This window comes from Sarcophilus harrisii, chromosome 2 (genome assembly GCF_902635505.1).
Source record: "Sarcophilus harrisii chromosome 2, mSarHar1.11, whole genome shotgun sequence".
Classification (NCBI taxonomy): Eukaryota; Metazoa; Chordata; class Mammalia; order Dasyuromorphia; family Dasyuridae; genus Sarcophilus; species Sarcophilus harrisii.
This window is the reverse complement of record NC_045427.1, coordinates 642,593,351-642,610,480: the sequence shown is the minus strand read 5'-3', so window position 1 is coordinate 642,610,480 and position 17,130 is coordinate 642,593,351. Positions and strand designations below refer to the sequence as shown.

At 42.3% G+C, this 17,130-nt stretch overlaps 1 protein-coding gene across 34 annotated transcripts in view; it reads right to left on the bottom strand.

Annotated features, from left to right (window-relative positions):
* ANK3 (ankyrin 3) overlaps window positions 1-17,130 on the bottom strand; it is a 592,702-nt gene that overhangs the window by 205,064 nt on the left and 370,508 nt on the right. For 28 of the 34 annotated variants that reach the window (XM_031956914.1, XM_031956919.1, XM_031956910.1 and 25 more), the window contains exons 5-8: window positions 8,096-8,194; window positions 2,810-2,995; window positions 2,099-2,122; window positions 738-836 (exon numbers count right to left, since the gene is read on the bottom strand). In XM_031956914.1, coding sequence (XP_031812774.1) covers window positions 738-836; window positions 2,099-2,122; window positions 2,810-2,995; window positions 8,096-8,194 — 408 coding nt within the window. The remainder of the gene's footprint in view (window positions 1-737; window positions 837-2,098; window positions 2,123-2,809; window positions 2,996-8,095; window positions 8,195-17,130) is intronic. The other 6 variants (XM_031956913.1, XM_031956933.1, XM_031956937.1 and 3 more) reach the window with 1 other exon arrangement.

Genomic DNA, 17,130 nt, shown 5'->3' with positions numbered 1-17,130 from the left:
GGATGCCTTTCTGCATGTGGTTCAAACTGGATTTCCCCTCTAACTCCAACATCTTGCTTAAGAAAGTTCCAGCTTACTTGGGGATTTCAAGTTGGGAAACGTTTTTTAAATATCCATCCAGTGTTACCAGAAACACAAGAATTCCACAGGATGGTTAGAACATGCTGAGTTCTATTTTGGTCCAAGGATGTTTACACCAGCCAACAAAGATAAAATCCCAGATCTGGAGAAGGTTAAGGGATGAGATTAGAACTGAAGGGATTTTAGGAGTTTTTTCCTAGGTATGTAATTTAGAGTTGGACAGGGTCTTTAAAGTCATTGGGACTCATCCTTAGTTGTAAACTTGAGGAAACGTAGATAACAGACAGAAGTCATTTGCCTCTGACTCCCTATCAAGGGCCTTTTTTCCCACCAGAATATGTTGTCCCTCTTTAACATCCCCATTATATCAATAGAAGGAAGTTTAACTCTTGAAAAGTTGGTAAAAGCTAAACATCCACTGATGTCATTCAACTAGCATAATATGTACCAGTCCCAGTGTGACTGGGAGGAAAAAAGGGAGGTAAATAACCCAAAACAACCAATAAAACCCAATCCCTGCTCTTAAGGAGCTCACATCCTAATGAGAAGGTCACAGCCTAATGATGTCATATGAATACAAAGACATATGTTTTCTACGAAAAGCGTCGTTACACAAATTTCCCGACATGTCACACCATTTTGGACTGAAATCTTACCCTTGCAGTGAAGTCCACGGCAGCACCTCGATTTAGCAGCAACGTGGCTACGTTGATATTTCCGTAATGGGCGGCGATGTGAAGCGGGGTGAAGCCACTCTGAAAAGGAAACAGAGCAGAGGGGTTCAATGAATTTCTGACGTCTTCCCATTTGGGAAGTTTTTGTCCCATAACCCGCAGCAAACTTATAAAAGAAAAACAAAAGAGGAAGCAAAATACGCTGAAAGTTAAAATTCCGCTCTGTACTAGTCATCAATTAGTGTCAATTGCTGAGAGGCTCCCGGGGAAGCCCAAATCAACCAGATTACTAGGCAGAAGGTCCAGGCAGTGAAGAACCAGGGATACAGATCTGAGCAAACCAGCAGCAGAACCGTGGATACAATGGCCAACCCTTCTTCAAATGGGAAGAATTGCTAGTAGTGAGTGAGATCTCCTTATTTTTGTGGAAAGCAAAATACCCTTTCTCCATCACTGATACATGAATCCTTCACTGAAAATCTTTGCCAAAGTTCAGTTGATTTGATTTATTCAAAGCAGATGCAAATTAAAATAACATCAAATATCCTTTGATTAATGGGTGGTGGTGGGTTTTTGTTTGTTTGTTTGTTTTTTGTTTATTTAAGCACTAGTATTATGAAGATCAACCTCCCGTTGTGGGCAATCATTCAGAATTGTGATCCAAATCCCCAAGTTAGCGGCCTCGTTGTCAAATGCCTTAGTCAATAACACGAGTTCCACAGCTCATTTTCACACTGAGGTCATTTTACTTCCTTAAAGAAATAGGCTAAAACATGCAGCAATTCACTCAGTCCCCAAAATATGGAACCTTAGGAAAACTAGATGCATTTCTAAATCTTTAGCAAGCTTCTTTGCCATGCTAGCTGTCGCTGCCTCCCTTGGAGAGTATGGCGGCGTTGGTTCCATTGTGAGACTAGATTCTCTTTGCTGACACCATCACGGGTAAGTGTCATGCAGAAGCCTAAAAACAAAAAAAAACATCAATTCTGGATGCACAGTTTCAGGGCTGTCTGCAGCTCTCCAAATCACAGATGAACATCACCAGGTTTTTTTGTTTGCACATTTGTTTGTTTGTTAGTTTGTTGGTTCTTTTGTTGCTCGGTAACCTTCAACCAATGGGAAGTTTCAGAGAATTCACGAATTGCCTTTGAAAGGCCCGATTCAGCTGCAGAAAGCCCTGGTGATCCAACTACTGCCTTATCTAGCACATGCTATTTGTTGGTAAGAAAGCAGATCTCTATCCTACTGAAGGCGATGCAAAGAAGAGGGGAAGGGGATAATGATGCGGCAGCACTAAGATATGAAACGATGATGCAGATATAGAGAGATATGGGTACATATACCTCAGTTGTCCTATTCACCACCATCTAGGTTAACATATTTGGAAGCAAAGAGGGGGAAAAATGAACGGTTAGTTCACTATTGGTGACATGGATGCAGAAAGCTTTGTGGTGGCTCTATGACATGGAGGCTATGATGATAGCACGAGGCACGGACAGAAAGCTAGATGAAATGATCTCTAAATGATTTTCTATCTCAGAGGCCACATGTTGTTGTTGGACTTTTTTTTTTTTTTTTAAGAGAGCCTGACACGGTATTTACCAAGAGAGTGTCAGTCACTTGGCCGGATGACATTTAACAGTCAACAGGTTTCACTTAGCAGATCGAAACTCACTATACAGCATCCAACCTTTGTGATACTAATCAAGTCTGACTTTGGACGTGCCCGTTGGTATTTGGTAGCTATCATCCCTGCCTGACATTTGCCAAATCAAATACCATCTTGTAGTTGAAAATGTGAAATCTGCCAAGGAACACAAGTACTTTGCAAAAAACAAAAACAAAAACAAAAACAAAAACAAAAACAAAACAAAAATGCTAGGAGCATCTGGCTCCCATTTTTTTCCCCAAGGCAAGCTCAATGCAGCCACCTCAGTGCCTCCCCAGCTCGGGTACATGTTGTTGTCACTTGTCAATACACGTGACCCGGACAAAGACGAGGATCATCTGCTCGGATTCCCCGCCCCTCAAAGAGGGGCTCGCCGAGGGCTCACCTTGGATTCCACATCTGCGTTGCTGTCATTCTGCAGGAGCAGGGCGGCGGCTTTCGTGTCATCCTTGCGGGCTGCTATATGAAGTGCTGGAAGCCGGACTTTTCCTTTTGTGTCATTTTCAAGCAGTAGCGAAACCACTTGATCATGGCCTTGTTGCAAAGCTACCGCCAAGGGTGTGAATCCATCCTGCAAAGAGAAAGAATGAAGTGATTGCTTTTCCAGAGGGGAAAAAATAAATCTATTGGGATATGGTTCAGAGTGAAAAGTCTCAAAGTGGGGGAAGCCGTGTAAAGCCATGAGCACTATTCATTATGGAAATTTCTACAACTAATACCAAAGACCAGGGAGATGTGAAAACTATTTTTAAAGTATTCCTGATCAATAACAAGAAATAACAAGAATTATAGAACCTCCCCAGCTAGACCAAACAAACTTTGGGTTAACTTCCGGAAAAAAAGCTAGGAGGAAGCACATACAATTAAGATGGAATATTCCCAGGGAAATTAGGAAAATCAGTCCCTCAGGGTAATGAGTTTTATTTAGAGCAGGCATTGGCATTTTAATGAAGATACATGGCATACAAACACTTTTGGTTGGACACATAGACAGAAGGGAAAGAAATATGAATAATGTAACGTAGCACCACATCATTTACATTTGACTTAAGGACAAAAACAGACATAAATATGTGCGTGCTGAGACACCTGGCCTACTCTAGCTTTGTCTCTGTTTCTGTCACTGTTTCCCTCTCACTTAGCATAGTGCCTTGTGTATAGGAAGCCTTAACAAATGCTTCATGAATTTGTCGCTCACTGAACACTGCTTAATTTCGGGCTGGAAGAAGGAGTCCCTAGATTTACTATTGGTTGATCCATTTGTTAGTCATAGAACCTGAGCCTAAACCTGCCTCCCTGCGACTACATCCACTGCTACTAGTCTTGGCCTTTGGGGACAGGTAGAATGAGGTCATTCCTCTCTTGGACATGACAACCTTTCAAAGACTGAAGATAGTAGTTGGGGTCAGAAATACTTCTGCTGCAGTCACTTAATGTGTGACTCTGGAGAAGTCCCCATTCCTCTCTGTCTCGGTTTCCTCATCTGTAGGCTTTGATGCCTCTAAGTTTTCTCCAAGTCTGATTTCCATTGTTCCCAGATTTCTTTTTCTTTCTCCTAAATAGATCTGGTATTCATTTTGTACTTTATATATGTAGATATACACACATGTGAATATCTAAATGTAGAAAGAGAAAGAGTGAGTAAGAAATGAATGAGCAAGCAAGAGAGAGGGAAGAGACAGGAGAGAAGGAAGAGGAGAGGAGAGGGAGAAAGAGGAGAGAAGGGAGAGAGAGAAGAGAGGGAAGAAGAGAGGAGAAAGGGGAGAGAAGAAGAGAGAAGAAAGAGGAAAATAGAGAGGGAAGAGAGAGGAGAGAGGGGAAAGAGGAGAGAAGGGAGAGAGAGAAAAGAGGGAAAAGAGGGAGGAAGGAGAGGGGGCAAGGGAGGAAAAAGGAAAGAGAAAGAAAAGAGAAGTGAGGCAAGGAGAGGAGGGGAGGGGAAAGGAAAAAAGGAAAGGGAAAAGAAGGGAAGAATTGGGAAGAAATATTGGGAAGGGGAGGGAAGGGAAGGGAAGATAAGGAAAGGGAAGAGAAGCAGATGTGGTGGTGTGAGTAATTAGAGGTGTTCTCAGAGGCAGAAAGGCCATGCCATTGGCATATCAGGCTCTGTCATCCTGGCCAAGATGTTAACCCCTGAATTTTCTAGGCAACGCTCTAGGATTATAATTCTCTTTCCCAAATCTTAGGTTCTGTCCTTATCCCCCTCTGTGAGTGAATATTTTTTCTTCTCTTTAGTAGAAGGTAATCCTCTTGAAGGCAAGGGCAACTTTACTATTCTCTTTCTCCTTAGTGTGTAGGACTGATACATAGAGGGCATTTAATAAATGCTTCTTAATTGTTTGACTGATAGACACATCAAGGCATGAGCTAAGAGATGTTTGCTTTAGGCAATTGGACAAATGCCAAATAAAGTATCCAAAATCATACATTTGTTTATTTTGCTTTAAATAACGAAGATTTCCTTAAAAAGTCATTTGGTAAATTTTTTTTTGAATCACTGACTTGAAATTTTTTGGAATGAATGGAATAAAATATCCCAGGAATCAATCTGGAATGAACTTAGTAAGGGCTTCATAAATTCTTGTGACTAAGAGGACCATACAATAGATTTCATAAACTGCAACTTAGAGAATCATAGAATGCCAGGAGTCAAAGGCCTCTCATTTTACAGATAAACAAATGGAAGCCCAGAAAGTGAACTGTCCAATCATCCATATACTTAGTGGCAGAATGGGGACTCAGCCCAATATATCCTGACTCCCATCTCCCTATATCTTTGTTTCTTTTTTTTAAATAATATTTTCTTTTTCTAAATACATGTAATGATAGTTTCCAACATTCATTTCTGTAGGATTTTGTGTTCCAAATTTTTCTCTCTCCTTCTCCTTCCCCTTCCCCAAGACAGAAAGTAATCCAATATAGGTTAAACAGTAAATACATTTTGGTAAAGTGAATTATTTGGTAAATTGCTTTATTTGGGGAATTGCATTAAGGGACTTGCTGTTGAAAGCAGTGAGTGAAGGAAAACCACAGGGATGGCTCCTGTGTGGTTCCATTGCTGCTGAGATTTGTCTTTTCTTTTCCTTTTTTGCTTTGAAGACAAATGCCTCGAAAGAACTTTTGTATTATTTTTACTAGAGAATTGGCAAGCAGCTTGAGACTTTATTTAGGTCATGATATTTATTTTTTTCTGTGGTGCTTGTGGTGCAACTTGGAAACGAGCTCAGTGGCAGGAGCGGACGATGCTGTAAGGGAGAAGCTCCCTCTGCTTTGCTCCCTCTGCTTTGCGCCACTGCCCTTACCACAGCATCACACCCCATGTTCATCTTTCTAAAACCCTGCAGAACTGGGGAATCGCAGAACGCTAGACTACAAAGGGACCTTAGCGGTCAGCTTCTCTAACCTCTCATTCTGCTGGGGACAGAGCTCCACGATTGGTTCTGGGTCACACAGTGATTAGTGTTGGAACTAGGATCTGGAGACCTTGAATCCACCTTCCTTGATTTTGATACATTGGACTTTAATTTTCCTTTCTGCTTCTACTCTTTCCATTAGCATTATTCCCTCACTCAGAAACCTTCCATAACTGTCTGTTGTTCTTGGATCAGATCTATACTAATTCACCTTTCATTTCAGGGCTTCCAACACCTGGCCCCCTCTTACCTGTACAACCATCCTACTTGCTTGTCCCAACACAGAAAGTGTTTTTATGGAGAGCTCCCCAGTTGTAAAAATCATAAGAAATCTACATATATGTTAAGTGATTTAAAAACAAATTTGACTGCTATATTTTGTCTTTATATTTCCCGATGTATTCCCCCCCCCCCACTTGGAAGGAGCCATCTCCATCTTGTGTTGCAACTAGACTGTTGTTTTTTTTTTTTTTAAATAAGAGAACAAAACTAAAAGGGAAGCCAATGGCTTCTGTGTCTCTATTCCAAGTTCAGATTCAATGCTGTTTCTTGCAAATGCAAATTCCCAAGGTTCTCCCTGCCTGGAATGTAAAGGTGCCCACTTTAACACTGATAAATAAACTGCAGCTAAGATGATTAGCACCAAGGAGTGGTACTTCCTGCTAATGCCAATTAAAGATGCGCCAGCAGACACCCGCTTTCAGGCATTAGCATTGTGTCAGTGGGGCTCAAATTAGTAACTCCAGATTCTGTTTTCAAACCAAGTTTAAATGGTTTGGCTTACTTTTGATTTCCCCTGTTATTTTTAGCAGGAAGGGGTTTTATTAGTGTATAATCTTTCTTATTTTGATCAGTTAATTCCAAGGGCAGCAAAGGAAGCAGAGTCTTATATCATGAGGATATCACTATTCAACAAATAATGTTACGGTCCCTCCCCCATCCCCCTAAGTATGTTGACTATATCTAAGAGGAAAGTGGGAAATTCAGCAAAACATGGACTTAATACTCAAACAGATTTGTAATTTGCTCAATGCAGGAACGGTGTCCAATAAGAAAGATCTGAACTATCAACGTCTGCCCATCTTGTGTTACTATCATCCCCATAATCCCACAGTGGGCAACAAAGGATCCACCAATATGGTGGAGGTCTTTTTTATTTCATGATTTGGAGTTTTTGGATAAATCTCCAAATATTCATATGTTAGGAATAACAAATTGAAGGGGAAGTAGGATCCATAGTTAGAGATACAGCTTTGGAGTTACAGGAGTCAAGTGTCACCTCTGCATAATAATAGCTAAGTGACCCTGGGGAAAAAGTCTCAGGCAACTTTCTAAAACTATAGATTCCAGAGCAGGTAAATCTGGGAAGCAGAGGAAATTGGGGAAGTGCATATATATAATATATATATATCTGCACATATATATATTCCTGTATAATTCCATATTTAGCCCACATATGGTAGGCAATTTAATAAATGTTTTTGGACTGACTTTTTAATAGATGAATCTCGACACTGATGTAATCACACATTCGGCCCAAAAATAAATAAATAGGTTGTAGTGATGAAATATGATTCAAAGTTACAAATGTTACTTCCATAAACTGCTACATAATATTCAGTCAATATTATAATTATACCTTTACTTAGAACTATACGGAAAATACTACCAAACAAATCTCAGAACCAATATTTAATTTTAAAAAATTAATTTAATGAAAAAAATTGTCACCTTGCAAGCAAAATGCTAAATTGGTGAATGTCCTCCTAAACAAATGTAATAAATGTGAATAATGGTTCAATAGCTGAATAGAATCAGATATTCACAGATACTACCAAACAAATCTCAGAATCAATATTTAATTTAAAAAATTAATTTAATGAAAAAAATTGTCACCTTGCAAGCAAAATGCCAAATTTATGAAAGTCCTACTAAACGAATGTAATAAATGTGAATAATGGTTCAATATCTGAGTAGAATCAGATATTCACAGAGACACAATGTATTTCCAGAAAATAACAAATTGTTTTAAATTTTAATAGCATGTTTGTTCATGTTTCCTTTTTAAAAGCTCAGATAAAATCTCTATATTCACTTTTCTCTGCACTCAACTAGTAATGTGATAGAGTCAGCTATTCACAACTCAAGGCCTTTGTGTTAATACTAAGAGAAACACGGAAACAATCTGGCCACGTGAAAATAACCTGTGAATTATAAGTCAATTATGTATAGGAAAGAAACCATTGAGAACCATTCATTACCTCTGTAGCCAGGCTCTGACTTGCCCCATTATCCAGGAGAAACTTGACGACTTCCAGGTGATTTTCCTGGGCTGCCATATACAATGGTGTAAATCCATTCTGCAAAGTGAGACAAACATGTCAATTTAGTGTGCCAGAACCATCCATTTTTCAACCTGCTAGTGTAATGAGTAAAGGCCATCAACCTTCTTCAGGACAGCCAGGCTGAGTCACACTTGATTAGATTGGTCCCCAGGCAGTGGGAGAGGGAAGGATTGTGGCACAGGGACCAAACTCAGAGCCCTTCCAGACGGGCAGAATCTTTCTGAGACGTAACGTTGGAAAATCCAGCGTAAACCAGCCTGAGACTCAGTTTCCTTTTCTGTAAAATCAAGGGACTTGGACCAAATGGAAGTACCTTCCAGTTTTAAATTTACGATCCTACAAATTTGTCCTCTATCTTGTCAGGAATTAATTCTTCGGGGAGGAGGGTTTGCACACAGCCCAACAAAGCATGTAAATAAAAGCTAAGCTTTAATATCATTGTTATCTTTTTCAAAAACTAACACATCCCTTTGTGAAGCCATGAACATTTACTCTAAACAGGAGATATACCATTTTCAGGTTAGGGTAAAGACCTTATTGCAAAAAGTCTGGTTAATACAGACTTTAAATTGTAGATAAATTTTCACTATAAGAATCCTAGATAAATATCCATACCTCCAAAAGTTAGGAATTTCAGTTCTCAAAGCATAGGGTAATATGCATAAATGTAATTTCTAACTTAATTATATATAACTAATTCCCTGTTTTCTGTCTCATCTTCTTGAATGCTAAAACAGGCATTAACTTTGAAATGTTTTTATCAGATAGAATTAGCTACACGCTACTGCTAATTCTCTTGCAGTATTTATTTGTTTCCCATTACATCTTTGTAGGATAGACCCTATATAATTCTTTAAAAACATCCTTTGAAAATAATACTTAGGTTCAATTTGGAATATTCTTTCCTTTCTCTCATCCTCCAAATATTGATGTTGATTTTTGTCTTGGTAGAAATAGTGGCCCAAGGGCTGGATCTCAAGTTATGACATCCTGGTTCCAAAGTTTTGCCTCTGGCATTATGACCTCTATTTACGAGGCTGAGATCAAGACTTGCCAGGGTTAATCCCTAGTAAATGTCTGAGGTGAGATTTGAACCCTGGTCTTCTTGGGCAAGTCACTTAACCTCTCATTGCCTCAGACAATTTTCTGAGATTGAGCATTATTATGGATTGCCCATACGCTTTGGTGATAAGAATTTCCATATCAAGAGTTGCAAGTCTGGACTAAAATCAATGAAATCTCACATGCACATCCTCTACTCTCTACTCTGGAGTCAGATGATCTGAGTGTAACCCTCCCTCTGACTCTTACTGTGTATGTGATCTGGAGGAAGTCACTAAATCTCAGTTTCCTCATCTGTAAAACTGAAAAGCTCAGACTAGGTCAGGGGCTCTCAGTCTCTCCTTTTGGCATCTTGGCTGGGTGACCCTGGGTGGGTAACTTAATTGTTCAGCTCAGGAATCAAGCCTTAGGGGCATCCAACGACTCTGTCTTGGTATCACGTTTTTAAATGCATGAAGACAAATACACAGGATTAGAAAGGAAACCAATGACATTGACATATAGTTAGCAAAATATGAAAAAGAACCCTCGGTCTACCGTGACTTTTAGGTCCTTTCCAACTTTACACTCCTATGTGACCCTTTGAATAGGGTTAGCCCAGTAGATAGAGTGCTAGAGTCAGACTTCCTTTGATGTGCTCCACGTAGCTAAGTTAGATGCATTTTAACATGTCATTCTTTTTTCCTGACCATTCCCAAGGCAGACTACTCAAAGGACCATCCAAGGAATGGCTCTTTGTACACCATGAGTGGTTTTCCGTAACATTCTCCTCTCAGTCCCATTCACCCTTTGGGCAAACTAGGGCGAACCTTGCTTAGCCAGAGGCTGCAGTCAAAGTTCCTCCCCTGCATTAAGTTTTGGGGTACTTAAGGACCACGCTTTGTTTTGAGGATACTTGTGCTCCTGACATTCGGAGAGTTTGGAGACAATTTTAGGGACAGCTTGAGAAGCACAGAAAAAGCTTGTGAAATAATCGCTCGACAAGTAGTTTTTATGAAATTGAATTCATTTTCTTGTTCTATGGAGTAGATGTTTATTAACCCTCATTTATAACAAGAAATAATTTAGAAAGTTCTTTGGCAACAACGAGAGACATCTCTAAGTCTATCCGTGAAGATCCACGAGCTCCTTGGAAAGAGGTCCTAGTCCTGGTCCATTCACTTACTTCACATGGTAATTTACTACCAGACAATAATCCCATTTTTTTTTTTTTTTTTGATATGAAGCAAAACTTGAGGAGGAAAGGGCAGCCGGTGCACACAGGGGAGGTGACAATAGGAAGTGACAGGCTGAAGGGGAAGCCATGGAGGACAACTAAATTGGTGGCTCAAAAGCATGATGTTTGGGGAGTAATTGGACCCTGGAACTATTAGCTCAGAGACAGAAGTATAGGGATTATGGAAAGGGCAGCCTGGGGGTTGTCCTAGATCCCTAGATCCCTAGATCATTCACCACTCCAGCCCCAGCCCACCATATCCAAGCACTGTCAAATCCTAATATTTCCACCTTCATTACACATCTCCAATATTCCCCTTTTCCCTTCTGATGCTGCCCACCATCCTACTCTCCCCTCTCATCAGGACTATGGCAATGCCTGCTGGGAGATCTCTCTGCCTCAAGTCTTCCCCCACTCAAATCAGTCCTCCGGTCAGCTGTTACATTAATCCCCCAAACATAGGTTTGACCTGAATAGGATGAATAGGTTTCATCCTATTCAATAGCTACCTATGACTTCTGGGAGGAGATACCAGATCTTCTGACTTTCAAAGCCCGTGATAATCTGTTCCCTTGCACCCTTTCCAGTCTCCTTACATCTTCCTCCCTTCCATGTCCTCTGACCGAGTGACAGCAGGCTTCTTGGTATTCTTCACACAGGACACTCAATCTCCTGACAGCTGTCCTCCACAGGGAACACTCTCCTTCTCTCCCTCCCAGTTTCCTTCAAGGGTCAGCTAGAGTTTCACCTTCTGCAAACTTTTCTCCGGCTCCCTGAACACCAGGACCTCCCTCCTGTTCATTCTCACTGGCCGATAGTGGTCACAATCTGTACCCAGCTGTTTGCAGGCTGGCTCCCCCATGAGACTATGAGGTCTCTGAGGGCAGGGCTGTCTCGTACCTCTCTCCGCTCTAGCACAGTCCTGGCCCATAAGAATTACCTGACTGACTGATCAAAGCTAGCATGAGTTTTTGCTAAGAAGCAGTGAACTTTTCTTCTATGAAAGCATTGGATTCAGAGGATGGCTGCCGACTTGCCAGGGACATTCCGAAAGGCTTTCTGCTAAGGCTGGGTTGGATGGCAGGGCCTCCAGGGCTCTCCAAGTTATCAAAGATTGCCCCCATGCAAAAGTGCTAAAGGCAGGAATATGACAGAGAAACAGGCACAGGGACCCATTCAGCACAGCTACCAGAGATCCAGAGTGAATGGGGAAGACAGCCATCCTAGGAGAGTACGGGGAGTTTGGCATGATGGACCTGACTCATTAAGGTTAGCGTAGATTTAACTCACTCTGTCTATTTGCTCCTATTCAAAGGGAGTAAAGGGAAGGAACTCTGGGACAATGATAACACTTGTCCCTCAGGGCTGTGATGAAACTCAAGGGAGAGAACATATGCAAACCTCAAAGAAGAAGGAAGAAAGAAAGGAAGCAAGGAAAGAAGGAAGGAAGGAAGGAAGCAAAGGAGGAAGGAACAAAGGAAGACAAGGAGGAAGGAAGGAGGAGAGAGGGAAGGATGGTAGGAAGCAAGGAAGAAAAGGGAGAAAGAAAAGGAGGAAGGAAGGAAGGAAAGGAGGAAGGAAGAAGGGAAAGGAAGGAAGGAAGAAAGAAAAAAGAGGAAGGAAGGAAAGGAGGAAGAAAAGAAGGAAGAAGGAAAAGAGAAAAGGAGAAAGGAAGAAAGAAAAAGAAGGAAAGAAGGGAGAGGGGAAAGGAAGGAGAAAAGAAGGGAGAAACATTTATTAGGCTCTTATTATGTGCCAGACACTGTGCTAAGCACTGTATAAATATTATCTCATTTTATTTCTCTCTACTGAATCACCTAGCTCCCTATACAAAGCAATAGAGTTCTATAGATTCTAGTTACTACTACTACTACTACTACAACTCTTATTATTACTTTATCTGCTCTTAATAGAGTTATCCTTGAAAGTCTAGGCTTCTTTATGTTTTTTTTACAAACAGAAGCCACCAAACTTGCCCTGATAATCTGTCTCTCCTGACTCCCGGGTCGGTGTGTTCCTGGTGCCACAAATAGACTTTGACTAAAACAAAACATGGCAGAGCCATCTCTCAGCTGCCGGGGCCCCTGAGGATCCTCTGCAGACGACACTAAGGTCAACGGTCTCCCGGTTATATGGAATGGAGCCTCTGAGACATTAAAGGTTTTAGGGTTTTAAACTTTCATTTCACTTATGAAATTGTGCTATTTATACATACACACACTTATGGATACATCCCACAATATAGAAGCGGACGTGTCTACACAACCATAGTCCACATCTGGAATCCTTCCCCACCAATTAAATCCCAGTGAAAACTCTCCCAACTCCCCAAGTGTGACCCTGTTGTGTTTCCCGGAGAGAAGGCAGCGACTGCCTCCTGTTTGTATTTTTTGTCCCCAGCGTCCAGCATACAGCCCAACACCAAGCTGGTGCTTCATGGATACTTGTTGATTATTTGTAAAATAATTTTTTATTTCGTTTCCCTTGGCAAATAAGGAAAAAGAGGCCAAAATGGCAGATCTCCCTGCCCGGGAAACACAAGATGGAAGAGGTAGGACAGGGATTTGAACCCAGGGCTTCTGCTTCAAATACAATGCTTTTTCCCCTCTATTTCTCATGGCCAAATCAGCAAACAAATGATTACTTAGGATGAGCATTAACTGATACCTCTAGCATCTTGTGCTTGACTTGTAAACATTATTGGTCTGAATGAAGCAGCTTATTTCTTAACAATTAATCAATGAACATTTATTAAGCACCTGCTGTGTGCCAGGAACTGTGTTACCTGCTGAGGATACAAAAAGAGATAAAAGACAGATCCTGTTCCCAAGGAGCTTCAAATCTGATGGGGGAGGCAACGGGCAAACCAATAAATCCAAAGCTAGCTCTATACAGGATAAATTCAGGCTTTTTTTCTAGTCCAACTGGCCCACTGGCTTCTCCCCAACTCAGTATTCTACCTCTCTGCCTCTTTCCTTGAATATCCTGGGCTTGGATCCCTTCTTGCCTCATGTCCCAGAATCCTTTGTTTCATTCATGGATCACTGCCTCCACTTCTGGTTCTCCTCACCCACCCTACAGAGTTTATTCTCCTTTCTGATCAGTGTAACTCTGGCCCCTGTGCCACTTTAAAAAGTTTCACGACACATAATTTCTGGGTGATTTAATCATTTCATTAATAATCCCAGCACTTGTTATTAATAAAAGGAGAATCATTTGGCTCTCTCTTTGACCAAAGACAACCATGGTGGTGGACTCATGGCTCATATACTCACTGGAAAAGGAGTGTTCCTGAGGGTGGTGAGCAGTTTGGATTGGTTAACAGTTAATGAGAGAGGGGCTGCTAGGTGGCGTAGCCCTGAAGTCAGGAGGACCTGAGTTCAAATGTGGTCTCAGACACTTAACACTTCCTGGCTGTGTGACCCTGGGCGAGTCACTTAGCCCCAAGTTCCTCAGTAGCAAAAAAAAAAAAAAAAATACCCTTAGCCTTGAGAAATCTACTTAAAAAAATTGTTCCACTCAAAGCCTCTTGGGTGGGCTGTAAACAAGAAGTTAATCAAGTCTCATTATCAGTGACTGAACTTTTAAAATCAGGACTTTAGCAAAAGGGGCCAATTTTGAATCTTTCCAAATCATCGGCTACTTAAAATAATTATTAATTATTTAATAGCAAATTAAAATATAATTATTAACAGTTATCACATAATAATCATTTCTCTCACACCCTAGAATCAAGCAATCAGTGATGAGTATCTATTAACGGCTGGCTGTGCGTGGAGCCTGGCGTTCGGTGCTGCAGGCCATTGGACGTCACTTATGGGAGACAGTAAGCCACTTGAGGGCAGGGACTTGTCACCTTCGCCCCCAGAACAGCAGCTTTCTGCACAAATGAGCAAAGGACTTCATGACATTGTCAGGGCCGGCCTCTGTCTCAAAGACCGGAGATCAATACGGCCATCTGTCTACTATCGGTTTTCTTTCCAGGATCAGGACATCAAGGAAAGTTGTGGGAGTTTGGGGGAGTTTTTTAAGTGTCTTTTTGCCAGATTTTGCGCGGCACTTTCAGTGCTACCTGGATGCTGAGATTTGGATAGGAGAAAAGATTGCCTTTCTTTTCCATGAAACCATGAAAGTTGAAAGGGGCTTCACAGGGTTCAGCCAATCTCTTTCACTTGACAGCTGAGAACCCAGAGATTAAGCCCCTCATCTGGGGCCCCCAAGTCTGATTCCCAGCCCGGCCCCCTTTCCTGTGTCCTCCGGTCCGGGCCACGCTATTCCAGCATCCTTCCGCCCCGGGCCACGCTGTGCTCACGACTCCATCTCACAAAGTGGCTTCTGATGCATCCTTCCCAGGAACCACTGCGGACGTGCCTGAATTCAGCCCTTCATTACAGATTCCGGCCACGTAGCAATGCAGGCAGGCGGCCACACTCGGTGGCTCCTGAGAGTTCCACCCGGCCCCTCCCTATGTGGGACTGCTATTTTAAGTCATTTATGGGGGATGGGCCTCCAAGAAATGCACACGGACGGCTTCCTATGTTGTACTGGTCCGATTGGATCATACAGATCCTCCAGGCACAAATAAAAGGCAGCTCAGAGTCCCGCTGGGCCAAGCCCTTTATCTGAGTGTGAGGAAACTGAGGCACGGGACTGTGCTAACCACCAGGTCTGCAGGGAAAAGCAAGCACCGGCCCGCCCTCCAACGGGGAATGCCATGGAGATAGCTAAGTATAAGTGAGCTGGAGAGTCCTGGCTGTGTGAGCCTGGACAAGTAACTTGACTACATTTCACCAGCTTTCCTCCGCATACTCTTCCATTTAGCGGCCCTGGCCTCCATGCTGCTCTCACACAAGAGCCTCCATCTCTGGGCATTTTCTCTGGCTGCCCTTCCTCTACACCTGAAGAGTCCTCCCCATCACCTCCTGACTTCCTCAGCATCCTTCAGGTCCCTGCTAAAAATTCACCTCCTAAGCTCTAGCCTTGGAGTCCGGGGGACCTGAGTTCAAATTTGACCTCAGATACTTAATACTTCCTGGCTGTGTGACCCTGGGCAAGTCACTTAAAACCCAATTGCCTCAGCAAAAAAAAAAAAAAAAAAAAAATTGCCTCTTAAAGAGGCTTGTCCAGATCTCCCCTTAATTCCAGGACCTTCCTTCTGATGATTACCTCCAACTGATTCTGCCTAGAGAGACACAATTGTGCGGTCTCTATGATCTCCTCGAGAGCAGGAACTCTATGACCTTACTTTGTATGTCCACAAGCCCACAGCAGGTGCTTAAATAAACTCGGGCCTTCCTGACTTGGTCCACATCTGCAGGAAATCAGGCTGGTGGATGCTCACCGACCACCTTTATCTGAGGGGAATAATTCAGGTCTAATTCTCAGGGGAAACCCTTCTGGCCCCCAGCCCTGTGGCTTGCTTCCCCATCCTGAGTACCACCTGTAGATAAATTAAAGGTGAGTCAATGAGCCGTAGGTTTGCCATTCTATTCTTAGAACTTGGCAAAAGATTCTGTGGGAATAAAACTTACACGAAGCATAAGATCTGGGAGAGGATTTCTGCCCCTTAACTACTAAGTCACTTCACACATTTCCTGGGCCCTCAGTTCTATCATCTGTAAAGTGAGAGGACTGGATTATATGGATTCCAATGTTCTTTCTCATGACCCGAGAAATCAAGCATATTCTATTGTCCTATTTTACAGATGAGAAACTGAGGCCCAGTAGTGAAATCATACAACAAAGTTATTTTAGAGTATTTGGGCAGCTGGGTGGTACCAGGCTTGGAGCCAGGAGTACTCATCTTCATGATTTCAAATCCAACCTTAGATACTTCCTAGCTGTGTAACCCTGTGCAAGTCACTTAACTCAGTGTGCCTCAGTTTCCTCATCTAAAATGAGCTGGAGAAGGAAACGATAAACCACTCCAGCATGTCTGCTAAGGAAACCCCAAATGGGGTTAACAAGAGTCAGACATTACTCAACAACAATAAGAAAAAGTGAAATCACTTGCCCAAGATCATATAGTAATAAGTAGAAGAAGAAACAGAATCTGAATCCAAGTTTTCAGTCTCCAAGATCAGTGCTTTTTCTGACTCCAGACACATATGCCTCCCCCCCGTCCCGCCCCGTGCACTCTGTCTCTGTCTCTCTCTTTCCCTGTCTCTGCCTGCCTCTCTCCCCTTCCCCTCTTCTCTGCCTCCCCTTCTCTGTTTCTATCCGTCTGTCTCTTTTTTCCCTCTCTCTGTTTCTGTCTATCTCTTTTTTCTCTGTCTCTGTCTGTCTCTTTCTTCTCTGTCTCTGTTTCTCTATCTCTGTCTCTCTGTTTTTCTGTCTCTGTCTCTTTCTTCTCTCTGTCTCTGTCCATCTCTTTCTTTTTTCTGTTTCTGTTTCTCTGTCTGTCTGTCTTTCTGTTTCTCTTTTTCAATTTCAGAAAACCAGGCAGTCGTTAGCACGGATCTGGTCTCTTACCAAAGCCTGGAAGTGACTTGTTCCCTTCCACTACTGGTTCTGACAACCATGTGCTTTGGGCTGCTGGGATCACTTGCTGTCCTCTGTAAATCCTCCTACCCCCACTCCCCAAATCAGCCTGTCTTCCACCCTCCGCCTTGGGGCTTTTCTGAACTCCACATTACACGTGAGCTCCCATGATCTGTTGAGAACCAGGCAGCTG